This window comes from Grus americana, chromosome 1 (genome assembly GCF_028858705.1).
Source record: "Grus americana isolate bGruAme1 chromosome 1, bGruAme1.mat, whole genome shotgun sequence".
Classification (NCBI taxonomy): Eukaryota; Metazoa; Chordata; class Aves; order Gruiformes; family Gruidae; genus Grus; species Grus americana.
The window spans coordinates 10,136,603-10,157,620 of NC_072852.1; the positions used below are offsets into that span (position 1 = coordinate 10,136,603).

Here is a 21,018-nt window from a genome sequence, read left to right on the forward strand (position 1 = left end):
CAACACAATGCAGGAGATGAAGAATTTTGATAACATTTTTTTTGTAATCCTATTTTTCACACAACTCTTATGTTTTCTAAGAAAGAAAAAGGAATATAAATTTGTATTTTCCTGGTGGACTGTTTGGAGTGAGACCTTAAAAAGGCCTGTACTCCACCATGGGTGCTGGTTGACAAAGTTTAAGCTTTTCATAGCAAACTAACAGTGTTTCCAAAACAGAAGGATTATGCCATTTAATTTTTGTTTATCTATTTATTTTGTTTTCCCCTAGTTTTGCATCTCAGAGGGAACTATTTATTTACTACACTCATACTTGTTTTCTTTGTGAATTGGTGCTAAGCTGAAATATCTCTGGACTTTCAAGTGGGCTCAGTAGTTCAGTTACCTTATGTCCCTCTGGGGACCAGCTTCCCTAATGGACCATGTGAATTTGATATCAGAGAGGAAATTGAGAGAGACAAGATATTCTGTTGTGATGTCATACAAAGCTATAGTTGATTTTGTTTGCATCTTTTTTTCTTTACTTCATGCCTTCTCTCTGCATTTGACCTACATCTTCCACTCAACACTGGTTTTTATCAAAAAAAAAAAAAAAAGTAAGCCATCTCCCCTCATTAAAGGTATGCTTCAATTAGAGTATCTCACCTATAAAAAAGAGTATGAAGCATCAGAATTATCAGACGTGCAAAGACGTGTGTGCATGGCAGCACTTCCAAGCTGAAATATCTTCGCATGGGTCTGAAATAATTTATTTTAGGTTTCCTCCCACCTTACACAAATCAAGGTCATATATAGGAAATTTATGTTAAAGTTGTTTTTTCTTTAAAGTCAAAAACATATTCTCCTTTGTGTTCTGTCACTTATTGTAGTGCAGGGATCTGAATGGAAAAGAAAAAAAGGAGGAGTACTTTAATTTTTCCTACTGTTTAGAGAAGCCACCAAGAGCTTCAAACAACAATAAAAGTTTTTCCTATTTGATTTTTTTTATCGCGAGGATAATTCTCTTCTCATTCCTTTAGTGTACATCAGGATCGTGATCCTTTGTTGCATTTGTAATGGCCCTAACATATTATTATATAACTTTTTTTTATGCTTTCCTAGCAAAAACCTGGCAATTTGCAATTTTTAATTTTTTTTTTTTTTTTTAACTTTTATAACAGCAACAGCTCTACATTGGCTCAGCCACTGGCGTTTCACAGCTTCCTTTACACCGCTGTGATGTGTACGGAAAAGCATGTGCTGAGTGTTGCCTTGCGAGAGACCCTTACTGTGCCTGGGACGGTGCATCTTGCTCACGTTACTTCCCCACTGCCAAGAGGTAGGGACAGTTTCAGATGTCTGCATGGTTTCCTATTTGTTTTAACTGATGGTCTCAATATGACCAGAGGGCTTTGGAGCTTTTTCATGGGATGGTTAACTGGAATCCTTTCTCTTCCAAAGAAAACATAATTGTGGGAGTTACAAGCAATATGAAGTCTCGGTTGATTTAAAGTGAACACTGCTACTTCTTGGGTTGCCTTAAAAAGCTGTTGTAAAAAAACATTCAGAAAAGGGTCATCTCTGAAACAGTTTCATAACTTTCTATTCAGTAATAAACAGCCGAAAGAAAAAATTCCTTTTCTCTAACATGAGGAGGGAGCTTGATATTAAAATAAAAGGGCTACTTGCCCAAGTAAAATATCGTGCATTTTCATGAATTCTAATTCAAAGGAAATATTTATAAAGTGTTTGGACATGAATGGGAAGTTATTTTTTTAGTGATATGGAGCATTATTATTATCATACAAAAGTATAACTTGTGTGTGTTGATGTGTGTCTAAATGCTCCCAGACCAGAGCAATCACTATTTTACATTCACTCTGCACTGATTCTAAAGGTTTTGCAATGCAAAGGTTAAGGGAAAACAGACTCTGCAAGTGAAAATATAATTTTTATATAAAATTTACAAGTCCTAGTTGCCTGATCTGAAAATTTAAAATATTTTCTTTGCCTGCCTTTATCTCTGAAATTCCTTCTCTTAAAGTATATAAGCTAGTTACTGAACAGCTCTTAGCTACTGAAGCAAAAATTAGGAATAACTGAGTAGATAATCACTTGCAAATAAGAACAGACATCGGTATAGTATTGAGATGCCCATGACAAACTGGCTGCAATGATAAAAAAGTGCTCACATTAAATCAAATATGCCAAACATCTTGCACATATGAAGAAGCAAGGAATCTAAGGGTTTCTATACCTAAGGGTTTATATATAACTAACGGTAGCAAATAGTTAAGCATGTCAGGACTCCAAATTCCAGATTTGGACTGGTTGTTGCAGGAGGTGAAATGTGGTAAAGGGTGGGAAGTAGTGTTTGTGTCACAGACTTTTCAGATGGAGGGGATTAAAATTTCAAGGTTTGCGTTACGACGTATCCTAAAGAAATACTGATGACAAAAGAAAAAGCTGCCTATAGGACATCAGGTTCTATTTTTTGCACCAGGAAACAAAGTTAATCTGAGACAAGTTTTTTTGTGAAATTCTTTAGAAAATAATTAAAAAGGAGAAACTGAACCCATCCCAAAAGAAGAGCTGGTCACGTTTTCTCAGCTGCATGGGCTAAAGTCAAATTTGTGGTGAAGGAACAGCAGTTTCTCTGTACCAAAAGAAGGAAAGAGAAGAGAGGGAACAGTGAGGTTTTCAAGGAAAGTCTAAGAGATTGATTTGATCTGAAAGTTTTAGAGGTTAGAAGTCAGCACGGTTGAATACTGCCACTGAGTCGAAGGAGACAGGAAGGTCAGGAATGACTGAATCGCTCTGCCACCTCCCCACCGATCGCTATCCCTGAACCTCATCCCTTCTCAGCCTTCACTAGCACCTATTCCTACTCCCAGCCCATCTCAAGACCCACAGATCACATCATTCTGCCATTCATCTGCTTACACTGATGAAAGAAATAGGGCTTTGTCTTTTCCTTATTCCTCTCTCCAACTCATTAAACGCAAACCGAGCTCACTGTCCCAATCAAGGATGAAGGGACTGGGACCTCTTCTTACAGGGATTAAGGGGCAGGGCTACTGGGGCTAAACTGGGTTGCACAGCCACAGGAGAACCTTGGGGTGCAGAATTTACTCTTCTTGAGGCCACTGTGAAAGAAAAAGTAAGTCCTGAGAGGCTGGGATCCGGCCAATGCATTCAGAAAAAGCCGCTGTCCCCCGTCACTTCCCCCCATTTTTCCCTTGGCAGCAGCAGCAGCAGCAGCAGCAGAGTAAAGGTCTGTGTTACTGGGGGAGAGGATCCTCTGTTTACCTGGTATCTACTGTACCCACTGCCTCAAGCCAGCTTTGAATGCATCTGTGACAAAATCAGCATTGCTGGAAACAGCTTAAATGTCAACATTTTCCTAATAATGAATCCTTGTAATTTTAGGCTCCAGAAATATTGGAAAAGTTAAGTCCTCAGGCAATTGCACAGATGCTTTACTAATAGTTGGTTTTGGGGTTTTGTTTTTGGTTTGTTTTGTTGTTTTTTTTTTTCTTCTTTCTTAAAAAGGAGCTTTTATGAGCCATGATTTTAATTTCCTTTTCCTTTCTTTGTGTATTTTACAAGTCTAAATGACAGTTCAGAGCTCCTGTAGTGTGACCACTTAACTTTACCCCATGCAGATGTGTTCTGGTTCATATTTCATAAATCATTGTGTTGATACAATGGTGATATGTGCGACATTTTCCTGAGATTCTAACTAAACATCTCATCCAAACTCCATTGACAGTAATGTGAGTCTTTTCACAGACTTCTTTTCTACAAATAGTATCCTATAAATATGCTGCATTTCAAAATTTAGGAGGGAGTAACAAAATTTTATGGTTCCTTATGTTTTGGTGTATTTTTATTCATTGGTAATGAATAATATGAAGATGATATCTGAAGTTAGAATTAAAACATTTTTTGAATCATATATCAATCAACAGAAGGTTCCTTCTTATTAACGCATGCTCATTCACTGGGATAATTTTAAAGAAGCTTTTATTCAGAAAGATATAAAAAAATGCACATTCTGAATAGTTTTTTTTCCAAAAAAAACCCCACAACTGTTGCCATACTTCACATATGTAATTTCAGCTTTAACATTTCAGTAGTTTTCAGTGGACAAAAAACCCTGGTTAAAATCTTTCAGCCAAGAGGAGTCAGCTGTGCAGCTGATGGTGCCTCTGTGAGAACTCTTAGTGTGTGCTGATGCTGGGCTGTAGTGAGAATCCGCAAACAGGGCTAGCGAAGAGAGATGGGCTCTGTGCTGCAGAACAATGGGGTTTTTAAAATGTGGGCTGTTGTCACAAGGGAGTGACCAACAGTGCTTTTTACAAGGCTACTTGACTTTTGCATATCCGTTGCTGGATGCCATAATCTGAAATCACAGCATTGTTCAGCAGCCTAATCCTCTTTGTTCTCCTCTAATTTTGCAAGCCCTCAGGCTTTCTCTGATTCCTAAAGTAAAGTGCTCACACTTGAAACACATCTTTGTTTGCCTTGTTCTCCTTGTTCTCCTTGTTCTTTTTTCTTTTTTTTTTTTTTTTATATGAAACGCTTCTCCCTGGCTCAGTTGAATTTTGTGTCATAGCTATTTAAATAAAAATAGGAGCAGACAGAGAGAGAAAAACAAATGCAGAATAAAAGTGTATTTAAAACCTTTCATCTGTGAAATACAACATTTTTTTAACACAGATCAATATGTTTTCCAAAAGAGCCAATGAAAATCAAACTGGGAAAAGAATATACTATGTTAAATGGACATGCAATAAAAGCTCGAACCCCGTTCAAAAATCTTCATTTCAGCAAAATACGGCACTTTGACAGTCTTAATATTTCATTTTAGTGAAAAGATGCCATGATACTTAAAGTATTGTGTACTTGCAGAAAATCTGTAGCTTCTTCATGGTTTTTGATGCATGTGAAACAGTTCCTGTATCTACGAACCAAGTAATGAATTTGTGATTGATATTGCCAACACAGTTAAAATAAGCTTCATAGGCTCAGTGCAAGAGATAGGTATTTACCGGTTTCTGAAGACTTTACCTGTAAGAGTGAAGGCTGATCCTGCAAACCATAATGATGCATAGAATATAGTAGTAACAACATGATTTCCTCCCTTGTGTTGTTTAGGTGCACTTGTGACCTATGTAATTATATATATGTTCCATTTGTTGCTCTTCAATCATGGCAAATGTGAACGCTGACCACTGAGAAGTCACTAACAGTTTTCAAATATAATACTTGCAGACGTACTAGACGACAAGACATCCGAAATGGAGACCCGCTTACCCACTGCTCGGACCTGCAGCATCACGGTGAGTTCTGGGTATGACTGAAGTACAACTAATTTGTACGTAATTTACAGACTGTGCATGAGAAGAGTAGGAAGCACATGAATGATTTGTTGGTGAAATTGTCTTGAACATCTGGGAAAGATGAATATAATACATCATTATCCCAATTTAGATTGCTTTCAATGGCCTGGATCAGACACTAAAGACTGGGGGGTTTTTTGTTTTGTTTTTCCTCAAGTTAACAGTTTTAAGCATTTTAATTTTTCTGCTTCGCTTACCTGATAATATCATAGCACCCGGCTAGGCATATTATGTCAGAAAAGAGTCATATCTCCTTCAGAACAGCAAGAAGTATGTACATGTTGCTTCATATAGTTTGCATAGGATAATAACCAAACACGTAATTAACTACCTTGGCTAAATATGGAACGGTTTTGTTGTAGGTGCCACACCAGCAGCCCTTAAAATCAGGATGTTCCGTGCATTAGGCCTGTCCTGTGTGCTTTCAGCATGGGTTTTCTTTGGCATCTTTTGGTTTTGTTTTTTGTTGGTTGTTTCATTTTCACAGTGTATTGACCAAATCTTCCTTTCTTGAATTGTTTGGCTGATAAACTTCTCACAGTTATTAATTTGTTGCCAAACTGTTCAGAAGATCTTCACTCTGAAAATTAAAAATATCCATTTTGCTGTAAGTGAAGAGAACACTTAGGCAATACTTCCCTCTGCTGGAAAAAAATGATTACTCATGTTTGTGGTACATCTTTAATAACGGTTAAACCACCAGACAGATCTCTGGGAAAAATAAAGAAGAGGTGGCTGAAAGTAGAGATATCTCAAAACCCTCATGTCCTTTGAGTCCTTGTAATAGCAAGAACAATAAATAGTCCAAAGTTGTACTTTTGTGTCAGGTATAATCACCACCGCTACGTTTCAGTAATAGTTTTCTCTATCTTCCTTTTTAATCATTTGAAACTCGCAGCTAACATAACTATACCTTTCCTTTTGACTTCTGATTGCCAGACTCAGGTCAACGGAAGAAGGTTTGGAAAAGTGCATGACTAGACTATGATCAATATGTAGTTGTCATGTTTTGAGAACTTATGAATGTACGACTAATTTAGATTTTAACTAGTCAATGTGGACTAGTAGAAAGTTCACAAATTTCCAGTTGCATGCTATCTTGAAATACTTATACAGTGCAGTTGAGACCATCCATATATTAGGGCTGAGACGACATTTTCAGTTCACCAATAGGAAAATTTCACCAGGCACTAAATGTGGATTTTATTACCATCAGAAGCATGTCTTAGCTTTACTTTTTTACTATCTGGACATTTTACTCTTGAGTAAAATGATGATCTGGGCTACCACATGTCCAATTTTTTAATGTTCTCTTGCCCTTTCTAGCTGTGCTTTATACAACTGTAGGTCTGTTCTTTAACTTCACAGACAAGAAAAGGATTTCAAAACACTTTGGTTTTTATATCTTCCCATATTTGGTAAACATATTTGTCTGAAAAGATATCTTTTGTCCAAAGGGAAGATAGTAATCCAGCTCAGTTTTTTCATGACCATAATCATGAGAACTCAAGGTCAGGGAAAAGCTACTATATGGTACACGTGATCACAAGGAGCTTTAATACAGCTTTGTCAAAAAGAGCAGAGCAAGTATAAGACAAGTTCTCACTGAAAAATTTACTTAATAGTGAGATGAAGACAGCATGATTAGAAGAATCATTAACTTACAAAAACTACTGAGGGAACAGTTCTAGGTCTTAGACTTTAAGGATGCATTGTCATAATACTGGATGGTTTAGACTGGTTTTGAGTGAAATTTTCTCTAAACTAATTCCGAGTTGTAATTCTATAACATTTTCCTATATTTACTTGTCATTTGCACATGATCATGCATTGCACAGACAGCTGCATGGCCCATAAACTTTCTATGCCAACTTATGCTAAGTTTTTTTCCTTGGTTATGTCTAGTAGTTTCATGGACAACAGATGAAGAATTGGGTTTGCCTATAGCCAAAAATAAGTTCCAGCAATCATTTACTATTTGTCTACACATTCCTTTGAAGTAACTGCCAGTTGATTCTCCATGTGAACCAACAGAAAGAAGAAATAAGAACAATATCTTAATGTATATCTCACTTTTAAAGACATTACAGAAACTTACTTTGATATCAATCTGAAGCAATAATAATGGTTTTAATAATGTTTAGGTAGCTCCTTCAGTTGCCCTTTTGTGCAAATATATAAGAAGTAGTATAAAATGACTACACAGCAACATTAGAGGGAGCTGAGGATCCTTAGCTGTACAGATGTTTGGCCAGACATTAATGCTTACATCTAAAAGCATGATTGCCTTTGCGTCAGCTGGACTTATATTTTTTTAAGCATAACATACTAATTATTCAAGTTCTTTTTTCTGAAGAATTTGTAAAAGAAGAGTCACCTTTTTTAGGTCATTTATCCCAAGGGAAGCTCAAAGAATCACTCTGAATTTAACTGTATAGTGAGAATCATTCATCTGCAAAGCAATCTTGGTATAAGTACTTAGCTTTTTATACTGCTTCGGTTGTGTCAGAAATTGTGTATTTAAAGGATATTTATCAGGCTAGTAAACTGATACTGCTGTTGGGTTCAGTTTGGGAATTACAGCTCTCAGACAGGATTTTGGGTTGAATTTCATAACCAACTTCATGACTTCTATAGTTTTCTAATTCCTCCAGCTGCTCTTCTGAACTTCCCAGACCTTCATGCTTCCTTCTAGTCTCTTCAGCTTTTCCCTCAGTCCCAGAGCTCCACTCTGATCCTGTGATTATTCCATCACTCTACTTACTTTGCTGCACTCCACGTGCTCAATATTAAATGAACTTTATAGACAATTCTGGACCTGCCTTCTGCTCCCTTAAATCATGGAAAAGGAATTTGAAGGATCTCTTAAAACCTTCCTCTTCTCATTGCATGACTGTCACCCATACTGTATTTTCTGGAACTGTGAGGAAATTTGAAGGGGGCTTCTGCCACTTTCCATGCTGATCTCTAACACCCTAGAATGCCACGGACCAGGTCCAGAAAACACTCAGAAGTTTGAAATGATGTCAGAGCACCCACCCTCAAGGTTACTTCCACGAAAACTTGTGACTAGCTTCTTAGATACTAAGGATATCCTAGGTAGCTAAATTTTCCAGCAGAAACCTCTCTATATTCTTAAAAATGTGCTACTGCTCATGGCCAGTAGGACCTTTGCCAAAGAAATATCTATTTTTGTCCTTTGTAATGATATTTAGTATCTAGAAGACTGCCTCCTTGGATCTAATGAGACCAGTGTTACATGTGCTCTGCTCCTGTATAATTCACTTGGACTATGCTGTGTTCAGGAAAATATAGTCAAGTGGTGCTGCAAGCCACCTCATGAGTAACTTGATGGTTAAATCAGCTATTTAGGATGTGGGAGAAGAGGACTCAAAGTCCATTTAGGCTTAGGAGACTGACTTATTAGATCTACTTCCAATATAAGCACCCAAACTATCAGATTGCTCTTGTTGAAGTTGGGCCATACTGCAACCATGATTCAAAGTTCATGGAGCCTGGGAGAGAGGAATTGAAATGCAGCATGCATCCTCAGGTGAGATCCTTGTGTTTCCATCCTTTATTTTGGAAGCCTGTAAATCTCTGTTTCACAGAAGCACATCACTGGAGCAGTAACGCATGTGTCCCAAGCTATAAAAGGGGACATTTCCCACTGAGTGTCTTATGCTGCAGCCCTGCATGTGTTATCTGTTGTGGATCCCAGTTCAGATGTCAAACTGCCTCTTGTTGACTATGTAAGGATCTTTGGCTGCCTGCTCAGCCACGTGAATTCTGTTCCTAAATTAGAGTACCTAACTTGAAACAGAAGTCAGGACATCAGTCAGCCATTCGCAGTGTTGAATCTGGACCCATGAGTTATAAGCCAATCATTTCCTTTTCCAATCTTTATCTTATCACTTCTAGTTATATTCAGTTTAATCTCTTCACCTACTTCCAGTTCCTCGTTTCATTGACACAAATTCACCCATGCTCCATCTCAGCCCTTACCACTGGTACCCTTGGCTACATTCTCTTCCATCTGCCTTACTCTTCTCTTGTTGCTTTGCTATCTAATTTATTCCTCCATTGCTCCTCATCTTCCTGGCCCAAAGCTGCACTGACATTTTTTGTAGGGATGTGGTTTCTGAGAGATGTCATAAAAGTTGTTTCACTTGCTTGTTTATATAGCACCCCACTTACTTGCTGGAAAGGCTCACAATGCAGCAGAGCGAGCTAACCCATTCCCTATTTGTTCAGTGTTAATAGGCCATTCGATGTTTCCTTGCTGAGAACTGGGCAAGCACCAGTTCCTATTCTGTCCCCCTATCCCTTCTCCCATCCTCTCTGAGGGCTGCAAGTCATTATGGAAAGACATATGATTACTGTATCAACATAAACCAGGAGCTCAATTTTATTTTTACCTTTGGCTCAGTCATGTAGCAAACAGCCTGTGTTTGCTAAACAACATGGCCAATATGATAAAGGCGCAGTGAAAGCAAACAAAACTTGACAAAGGATTTATCTGAGAGGATTTTAATTAGACATCATTTTCCTATTAAAACATATCAAAAGAGGTTGCTAAAGATTTCCAGTACTAAAGATCAAAAATGGAAAATAGAAAGAATGACAAATAATGGCAAAGAGACAGGAAACCCCATGAGATCAACACAGTGTTAAATAGTTTACCAACCCCTTCCTCCCCATCCACTCTCCAGGATTATTGTACTGCTGCCACTTAAGTCCATAACAGCATTTTAAAGAGCTAAGGTGGAGAGTTGAAATATGATGCCTTACAGCCTCTGCGGTATTGGAGAAGAATCAAATGCCATATAAGTCCTATAGCTATGTGATATTTCCAGCAAGTTGATGAATATCTTGAAACATTGTTGTTAGAAAAGGAAGTAATTTATTTAACTTTCTTTTTCCCCTCCCATAGAGTGTGGTTTATTAACCTCATTACATTTCCATAAATTATATCAGTATGAGAGGAAATGATTAATTGAAGATTGTTTCCTCAAAAAACATTATTTCTGGTCATTAACAGCTTCAGCAAACTGCAGTGCCATATAATCTAAACACGTTATACTATTTTTAAATAGCCTAATGTTTTATTACTTTGCTCTAAAGTATTATGATCATAGAGCCCAGGAGGCATCATTACAGACATTCTGCAACTACACCCTGCGTTTTCTCACTGCATACAGTTTGCTATTAAAAATTCTTGTCATGTCCTAGATGCTTTCCTTGATGAATATTAATGAGGTTTACACAAAATTTCACAATGAAATTCATTAACTTCACATATTGAGATGTTAACAGCTGTTAGGATTTAAAATACAAAAATAATAACAATAATAAAAAAACCCTACCAGGAATCCTTACAAAGATAGAGATGTTGATGGAGATTTTCCAAATGGCATACTGATACAGGGAAATTTTTCTTTTCAGGTTTTTATCTTTAAACACCTTAAGGGAGCCTAATTTCCAAACAAACAAATTCACTTAGCAGTTAAGTTTTTTCTTTCTTGGTAATTTTAATTCTTTTTTTTTCTTGCTTTACAGATAACCCAAGTGGTCAGACCCTGGAGGAAAAGATTATCTATGGTGTAGAGAATAGCAGCACTTTTCTTGAGTGCAGTCCAAAATCTCAGCGTGCTGTAGTCTACTGGCAATTCCAGAAGCAAAATGATGACCGCAAAGAAGAGGTACAGTAGAAAAAAATTGAGAGATGCAACTAGTCTTCTCTATGAAGATATACTTGAACCTGAGTCCTTCCCAGAATAATGTCCATCTGTTTTTTAGTTTAACAGAATTTCTCTAGAATCTTAAAATTCCTGTTGTTCTTCACCATGTTCCTACTCACCATAAAATCCCATAAGCTCTCTAATACGTTTTACAGATTGTTACATCAGAAAACATCCATATCCTCTCCCTGCAAAACACACTGGTTTTCCATTAGATATCTCAGAAACACAAAAAGTTAGCTAAGTGCCACCTAAAGCATCATACAAGGATTATATTGAACTTAAATATTACAAATTTCTGAAAAAAGTAAGTGCATTCATCTAATTATACTGTTTGACTGAAATGTAGTCTAACAGGAGCATTTCCTATGTACTGCATGCTCTAAGACTTTACTGCAGATAAGGCAGAGATAGAATGAAGAACTGTAGTGGACATAAGGGTATGAAAACTTGTACATGTTCTTCATCAAAAGCAACATTCACGGAGGCAAAACCACTGACTTCCACTGCTTGCATTACACTAAGCTGATACTTTATTTTCCCCCTTCTCTTGTCACCAAAATTCTTATGTTACTACTCTCCCTGGTTCTCAAGTCATATTAGTATCAAGCTAGGTCACACAAATCTTAAGAGAATAATCTACTCTGGAAGGTAGGGAGACCAAGCTAGGAAACAAAAACTTGTTTGTGGCATTGAAGTATTTGTAAATATACCCAAACTACTCTGAAGAATTTATTTTTTTTTAAAGCATGTACTAAATACTTAGTTACATTAGCAGCTTTAGATACTTTTGATCTTTGCTTTATTTGCATAAGTAGTAAATTATTTAGAATTTATTCTTGGTGGAGAAAGCAGCAAACAGGTTTGTGCCCTTTCCGTTTGCAGCGACATGTGCATTCGAAGAATGAAATTATATTCCTAGATAATTCAGAATAAACACAGTATTTTGGACAACTTCTTTTTGACTTAAAATTTTGAGATTTAATCCTTATTGCTTCTTTGTAAACTCTTCACTTATGCAGAACCCACTTCTATGCATAAGGGCTTTTGTAGTAAGGAGCAATAGGAAGACAGAGAACCTTTCCCACATATATATCTATATTTGACGAAAAGATAAAGATAAATGTGACCTCAGTAATCTCAGTAATACAGCCATGTGCATCCATACTGACTCTGCTGATTATAGGCTTGCATCTTCTGTAATCTTACTAGCAAGTCCACCTGACAGAGTTGATACAGATCTTTGTTCAGCAGCAGTAGGCACTAAGGAGTAAATTCTTAATCCCTCAAACTCTCTTTGCAGCACATTGGTAGTTTTTCCAGAGTATTTGAACCTTTTATAACTAAGATGACTGGCAAAGGGTTTTCCATTCATGCTGTTTTGGGGGGTTTTGGCCAAGTCTTACCAGCTAAAAGGAGCAGTACTAAGGAACTAGTGTGGTTAGAGGATAATTTTGCACATATATAAAAGATAACTATTGAAATTACCACTTTTTTCCAATACAGATAAAAGTGGATGATCGCATGATCCGGACAGAACAGGGCCTATTGCTACGAAGTCTTCAACGGAGAGACTCTGGTATTTATTTTTGTCATGCTGTGGAGCATGGCTTCATGCAAACTTTGCTCAAAGTGACCCTGGAAGTAATTGATACTGACCACCTGGAAGAGCTGCTCCATAAAGAAGAAGATGGTGATGCCTCCAAGACCAAGGATGCTACCAATAGCATGACCCCCAGTCAAAAGATATGGTATAGAGACTTCATGCAGTTAATCAATCACCCCAATCTCAACACAATGGATGAGTTCTGTGAGCAGGTTTGGAAAAGAGACCGCAAACAGCGCCGGCAAAGGCCTGCCAATGCGCAGGTGAATACGAATAAGTGGAAGCACCTACAAGAGAATAAAAAAGGTAGGAACAGGAGGACCCATGAATTTGAGAGGGCACCACGGAGTGTCTGAGCTACATTACCTCTAGGAACCTCATCCAAGTAGAAACTTGTATAGACAGATAACTGGAAAAAAAATGCAATATTCATGAACTTTTTCATGGCATTATGTGGATGTTTACAAGAGTGGAAAGTTCAAACAATTTCCACCAGGTTTAAATAAAATCCATTTCTAACTTTCCTAGTAAGTCCTTCCTCTCTGCTCTAAGACCAGAATGACCAGAGTTTCAAGGATGATAACTCACCCGGACCTAGCTTACTGCTCAAAAAGTTCTGCAAGTGTTCAGCAAGCAAGTTTTGCTTTCTCTTTGGCCAAGATATAAACAAAATGCTGTATTTCATGCTGTCATCTTAAAGAAGAAAAACAAAACCCACCTTTCATCATCAGCACTATCATTTCTAGACTTATATATAAAACTGCATGAACTCATTAAGCTGATGAACATCTAAACACGTGATTGGACACAAGGATTTTGTTCTTGTTTGGTCTACCAGTTTTCCTGTTTATATGTACCAAGAGGAAAATACTGAATGAGATTGTGGAAATCTGAACAACATAAGCCACCCATCATCTGGAAGAACAAAAAAATGTGGAGTACACTGGCCTACTACTGATGACTTCGTTCAGCTTTGATCTAAAGATGTATTTTATTAAAACTATAATTTAAATGTACAATGAAAAATATGCAGCAAACATTAGTTCTTTTCTAAAATAGATTAGACTTTTTGTCTTAGAAATGTTGTACTTTCTAATTATTGGTTTAGAGGAAAAAAATGACAACTTCCGATTATGAGCTGCTTTACTTTTTTGTTTGGAAAATCTTTCAGGGGAGCTAGTCACATTGCAGTTAACCTCCTCCCCTCTCAGTAATCTATATGACATGTAACTTCAAAACAATTTTAAAACTAAACTATTTTAACATGAAAGTCGCTGTATAGCATGGAAGTCTTCTGCATTCTTTTTTTCTAAGTATGGTATTTGAAATGATTCAACTTGTATAATACCTTGCTATAGATTGAACCAATGAAGAGGAGAGCATTGATTTTCAGTTGTATATTTTTTTTAATTAAAAAAGTAAATAGCATTAAAATACCCTCTACTAATTACACTCTTGCTTTCTTGGTTCGTAAATATTTGTGAATGCTAATATTTAAATACTGTGGCTCATAGACTGTCATATATCCATGAGCAAAGCTCACATTCAGTTTAAGGAGTTTTGTTCCCAGCTCAGTGGTAGAAATACGTCCACACTACTGATTCTCAGTGCTCCATTCTTTCTGTCGGCCAGATCACACAAATGCAAAGAACCAGCACTAGGCCACATAAACAGTAACCTCAAAGCCAGCTCTCTGTTTTAAGATCTAAAGGACAGTTTTATCTTTGGGCGAAGTCTGCTGCAGTAGTAAATTGGTGAAGTTCAGCTTAAGACTAGTTTATACTAACAGACGATTTGGTCCTGTTCTTTTGTCTTATTCTATATACGAGAGCGCCACGGGGTAAAACAGACAATGTACTTGCACCATAAGTGTCAGTTTAGGGTTATAAGTAGTGGATTTATTCACCTCAGCACAGACGTGCCTTTGGTCCCCAGTTCTATGGTGTCCAGTTCTTTTGAGGTCATCTTTCTCCAGCCTCCCATATTTTATCTTGGTAGAGTCCATAAATGACATAATTTCAAATAATGTCATTGTGGGGAAAATTACTAGAACAAAGTCCTTAGTTTGCTAAAGGAGCTTTTATATGAAAGTGTGTCTGTATTGATGACTGATCCATTTTGCTGTTACTCACTCCAGATTATTTAATTTATCAATCACTACACTATCAGCCTTATCAGATACCATACAACATAACTGCTGTGACAGCCTCTCTCACAATATGTCCTAGTCTCCTTGCCACTCACTAATTCAAGTATCCTTCCGATTAGTGAAGCTTTGGCTTCTTGCCTCCAAAGCAATTGGGTTTTCATTAACGGCCCAGTCACTTTAGTCCCCTTTGAATCTTTTTTCAGGGGATGAACCTGAAAGATTTTTTGTTATGTAATTCTTTAGCAAAAAATTCATTGAATAGACCAGGACAAGGCTGTAAGGCCATGGTTTAGGAAAGCATTTGAGAATTTAGTTTTAAAGCAACTTTAAGTCTCTCTTACGTTTAACTTGACTCATAGAATCATAGAATGGTTTGGATTGGAAGAAACCTTAAAGATTATCTAGTTCCACCCCCCTGCCATGGACAGGCACACCCTCCACTAGACCAGGTTGCTCAAAACCCCATCCAGCCTGGCCTTGAACACTTCCAGGAAGGTGGCATCCGCAGCTTCACTGAATGATCTGTTTGCCTCACCAGCCTCATGGAGAAGATTTTTTTTCCTAATATCTAATCTAAATCTACCCTCCTTCAGCTTAAAGACATTACCTCTAGTCCTATCACTACACTCCCTGATAAACAGTCCCTCTCCATCTTTCCTGTAGGCCCCTTCAGGTACTGGAAGGCCACAATTAGGTCTCCCCAGAGCCTTCTCTTCTCCAGGCTGAACAACCCCAACTCTCTCAGCCTGCCCTCATAAGAGAGGTGCTCCAGCCCTCTGATCAGCTTCGTGGCCTCCTCTGGACTTGCTCCAGCACTTCCATGTCTTTCTTGTGCTGGGGGCCCCAGAACCAGATGCAGTACTCCAGGTGGGGTCTCATGAGAATGGAGGGACAGAATCACCTCCATTGACCCACTGGTCACACTTCTTTTGATGCAGCCCAGGATACGGTTGGCTTTCTGGGCTGCAAAGAACTCCTGTGGACTCCTGTGAACTTTAATATGCTGTTAAATTCCCATACTTTCACGATGTGCTGAATAGGGATGAAACAAAACATAGGTTCAACTACGTGCTTTCCTGTACAGAAGTATTAATTTTTCAGCTCAGCTTATGATTAATTTGTGAGTATTGCTTTCAGCTGAAGTATTTAATTGTAATCACAGAACACTTTTTAGCCTTTTGTGTAGGGCTATTGTGTACCATTGAGTCATTAGAATACTCTTTGTTACAAAAGGAAACAGTTTTAAAATGAACCTCAGAGAATTCAGTAAGAAAAATACAGATTGATTTCAACAGACCCTAAATTACTTTCTTTCCTTTTTTACATATTAATGGATCTGCTATCTAACTTTTTTTTCTCTACCATGCTCATAGCAACTGGATCTATAGCAACTTGCTGCAAAAAAATCAAACCAAAACCAACATCTTTCACCACCCTTGAAGAAGAAACAAATTAAATTACGTCAGGATAAGATATGTTTTTCTGTGCAGTGAAAGAGAATCTGTAAGAACAAAATTACAGAAGTTGCCATGTTTTTACTATAACCTGGCAGTCAAATTGGACAATTGACAATTGGACAACTTCAATCCAAACCTCACTGACACGAGTAGTCTTGTTTATGTCTTTGTATTTGCTTATATAAATAAGATGGCAGAGGATCAAGCCAGCAGTAGAAATATTTTTTTTTCAGGTTCATATTATGGTCAAGTTGAAACAGCATTTAATACTGATGTGAAATGAACTTTTTTCAGAGAACATAAGCCTTAATGAATTCATGTATAGAAAGATGCCCTGCAGCTTCAGTAACATTCATATCCCCATTTGTGTCATTATACTTTAAAGCAACATAAGGTTTGAAGGTAAAGGCAAAAATGGTGTTTCTATAAATCATCAATAAAATCCTCTAAACCCTAGTTACAGACTTTAGAAAAAGTAAGTAAAAAGTTGTGTTGAAGCTGGAGAGAAATAAACATTTTCATTTATAACCAGAAAGATCTATTTTGATTTGTTTTAAGATATCCATTTGCAAGGAACAAAAATGCATTGAATCTTATTCTTACTCATCTACACTTTGCCCTTGCATGGATCACTGAAGACGGGAATTTGTTCAATGACTCCTAAAAACTGTATGGTTATGCTAAACTATAACATCAAACTGAGAAAATGTGCATCTTTGCAGAACAGAGTTAAATCTTCATGACCCAATAAAGTCACTATGTAAAAAAGAAAAAAAAAATTAAGTTAAATGCATGTGAATGCGCATTTACTGATCCTTTTTATGTATTATTTAGTGAATATCAATGGTATGTGTTTAATAGTTCAGTTTTTGCTACCTACACATTAGCCAAAAGAGATGTAAATATTTTTGACTAGATAAGGAGGTACAGTGTAAAGTACTGTTATCTAGAGGTACTCCATTTCGGTGTGTTCAGCATAATACTAAAATGCAAGATTTTGCCACACAGGTAATAAGGTGGTTTATTTGCTATATCAGTGACAAAGTTATGTGCTTATTCTTTAAGCGCATTCCTCACTGAGTAGTAAATAACTCTACTTCTGTATTTATCACTTCAATTCAGATGGGAACTAGAAAACTGGAGAGAAAAAAATGTAATGAAACTGCTGCTGTAAATTATTTCTTTTAGCATGTATTCAGTTGTTAAATAAACATTTCTTCCAAATATTTGAAGTTCTCTGTCTTGACTGTTTACACGGAAATGTGCCCTGTAACCTTCATGAGCATATGGAGTGCATTGTTGCCAGTATAATGCTATCAACGTATATGAGCTCTGTTTACTAGGCCAGAAGGGTTGCTGGTTTTATTAATAGCATTTATTGTTTCTTTTTGAAGACTACAAACTAATAATGCCTGAAATGAAAGGTACAAAGGTATCTTCAGCCTATCTTTTGGCACAGCTGCATGGGCTCGTGCAGATAAAGCCACGCATACACACATGCGCCCCACTCTGCCCATGAACCAAACTGCAAATCATGCTGGAAGCCATGCAAACACCAGCAAGTTGCTGTACATCATGAAATTCAGTCTGTGCGATGCTAATGGCTTACTATACCTGTGCTGAAACTGGCTTGCATAGAGAGCACATAGAATAAATCAGGTTCTGTTTGTTATCAACATACCCTTGTATCCTTAGGTAAACTTAGCAGCTGTTTGGAAGTGCCTAGGGGCTCTATCTGAAAGTAATATGCCACAGCGCTAAGTATTGTGCAAACAGATAATGAGACAAATGCTGCCCTGGAAAACATGAAGTTTAAATATACCAGACAAGTAGTGGAGAAAAGAAACTATCGTTATTTCCATTTGGTTGAAGAATCAACCAGTAGTACTTAATAATCTCTAATCCATCCAGCTTTGCCCATGTTCCCTCCTGCAAAGTAAGGATAGAGATGTCCAGTTCAACAAGATGTTATAAGGATATTTTATGGTTACTACTGTCTTCTGAAGATGAAAATAAGCCCTCAGCAGCAGCCAGGCAGCTCAGTGGGATACAAAAGATGTCTGCAAATACGACAAGGACAGAATGAATGTGGTAAGCTGCGAATCCACTAACTGAAAGACCAGAGTAATTTTCAGAGCAATTTTTTTTTTCTTTTTTTTTTTTTTTTTGGTCTGTCCAGTGCAGGGATTATAAAAATTCACAAAGGAAGGCCCTTGTTTCTGGGTGTAGCCGCGCTGTGTCCTTTGCTGGAACTCCCTGCAGAGCACAGCTAAACTGTTACTGTCCTCTGTTACTACTTTGCTACATTGCCAGGAATGTGCAATGCCTAGGGACAACCTTCATTGAGGCTGAGTAGGAAGAGAGAAGAAACATTTCGGTTTTAATGCTTGTTTGTCCGTATGCGCACACACACACACACACACATACATATTTAAACAGCCAGCTTTCAGTGAGATGAAATCCCCTTTTCCCTAAAGTATTTGAGGCTCTACATGTAATTCTAGTGTATCTCTGAAGAACACGTTTGGCGGCCTCAGCTATAAATTGTTATAAATGTTTCCTTTGTGAAGACTGAAACACACTATTCTGTTTCCTTACAGGTCACACTCACTGAGCTCCCCATCAAACATACATTTAATGGGAGGCAAAGTTATGATGGCTTTTCCAAAGCCTGAAACAAAAGGACTATTCTCCCCAGAATGCTCAGTAACAGGATACAAGAAGATCAGAGTATTAGTGAACCAGCCAGCTTCTTTGCTCCCCATAAATACTCGAGTGAAAGGTTGGAGGAGCTTCACAGAAAAATTAGAAACTGGAGACCAGGCCTTGTTTGGGACTTTTTTTGTACTGGAATTTATCAAAAGTTGACATCCTGGAGAACTTCAGGACGATCTGAGCTAAATCCCAAAATTCTAGTGAAGCAATTTCCATACTGAAAAATTTCACTTAGGTTAAGAAAGCAACTTCCCTTTCTTTCATAGCAGTTTTTCACCCCTTTAGGAAACGGGGCTCCTCTTGCCTCAATATTAACACAGAAAGGACATTACATAGTTTCTACAGTCTTTGTTGGAGGCTAACTCACAGATTCACAGATTGGTTGGAAGGGACCTCTGGAGATCATCTAGTCCAATCCCCCTGCTAGAGCAGCATCACCTAGAGCAGGTTGCACAGGATGGCGTCCAGGTAGGTTTTGAATATCTCCAGAGAAGGAGACTCCACAGCCTCTCTGGGCAGCCTGTTCCAGTGCTCGGTCACCCTCAGAGTGAAGAAGTTTTTCCTCCTATTCAGATGGAACTTCCTGTGTTCCAGTTTATGCCCTTTGCCCCTTGTCCTGTCACTGGGCACCACAGAGAAGAGTCTGGCCCCATCTTCTAGACATCCACGTTTAAGGTATTTATAAGCATTAATAAGACCCCCTCTCAGCCTTCTCTTCTCCAGGCTAAACAGACCCCGCTCTGTCAGCCTTTCCTCATACAAGAGATGTTCCAGTGCTCTAATCATCTTTGTAACCCTCCGCTGGACTCTGTCCAGTAGCTCCCTGTCTTTCTGGAACTGGGGAGCCCAGAACTGGACACAGAACTCCAGACGTGGCCTCACCAGGGCAGAGTAGAGGGGGAGGAGAACCTCCCTCGACCCGCTGGCCACGCTCTTCTGAATGCACCTCAGGATACGTTGACCTTCTTGGCCATGAGGGCACATTGCTGGCTCATGGAGAGCTTCTTGTTCACCAGGACTCCCCGGTCCTTCTCTGCAGCGCTGCTTCCCAGCAGGTCAACCCCTGACCTATACTGGCGCATGGGGTTGTTCTTCCCTAGGTGCAGGACCCTACACTTGCCCTTATTGAATTTCATATGGTTTGCTCAGTTTTCTAGCCTGTCCAGATCTCGCTGAACGGCTGTGCAGCCTTTCAGCGTGTCAGCCACTCCTCCCAGCTTAGTATCATCAGCGAATTTGCTGAGGGTACACTCTGTCCTCTCGTCCAGATCATTGATGAATATGTTGAATAGGACCGGACCAAGCACTGACCCTTGGGACACACCACTAGATACAGGCCTCCAACTAGACTCTACGTTGCTTATCGCAACCCTCTGGGCTCTGCCATTCATCCAGTTCTCTACCCACCCCACTGACCATCCATCCAACCCACACTTCCTAAGCTAGCTAACGAGGACATTATGAGAGACAGTATCAAAAGCTTTGCTGAAGTCAAGGTATACAGGTATTGTCTTCTTCAAGGTATTGTCTTCTTCATATGTACAAGGTATTGTCTTCTTCAACACACATGGGCAACCCCGTTTCCGATGACCAGCCCTCCCTGAGCTGCTCTGTGTCCAGGCACTCCTGTCAAACTAGCATGCAGCCTACTCTTGCCACATCTGTTAGTACTAGTCCTAAAAATGTTCTGTTATCATCGACAGGGATAAAACCAGGCCGTGGTGGCAGTGGGTCAGTAAATATCATTCTAAGTCAGTCCTGTGTTTCCTCTGTGGAGACACAGGAAAGTGGGGTTTATGTCAGACTGAGCCTTTGAGAAAGTAGGTCTTAGCAAGCAATGCAGATGCTAATGTAGTGATGAAGGCTAAAATATAAGAATCCTCAACAAATTTTAGTTGTGAGGGAAGTGCTGCTCCATACTGCTCTATACTGCTACAAGACTCTCTGGCCATGAGCTGGAGCCTGG

At 38.4% G+C, this 21,018-nt stretch overlaps 1 protein-coding gene across 1 annotated transcript in view; it reads left to right on the forward strand.

The window, feature by feature from the left end:
* The window catches only part of SEMA3A (semaphorin 3A), a 172,646-nt gene extending 155,092 nt beyond the window's left edge, over positions 1–17,554 (forward strand). The window contains exons 14-17 of the mRNA XM_054804985.1: positions 1,161–1,318; positions 5,257–5,324; positions 10,944–11,086; positions 12,632–17,554. Of these exons, the coding sequence (XP_054660960.1) occupies positions 1,161–1,318; positions 5,257–5,324; positions 10,944–11,086; positions 12,632–13,087 (825 nt within the window). The 3' untranslated portion in view covers positions 13,088–17,554. The remainder of the gene's footprint in view (positions 1–1,160; positions 1,319–5,256; positions 5,325–10,943; positions 11,087–12,631) is intronic.
* The last annotated feature ends 3,464 nt before the right edge of the window (positions 17,555–21,018 follow it).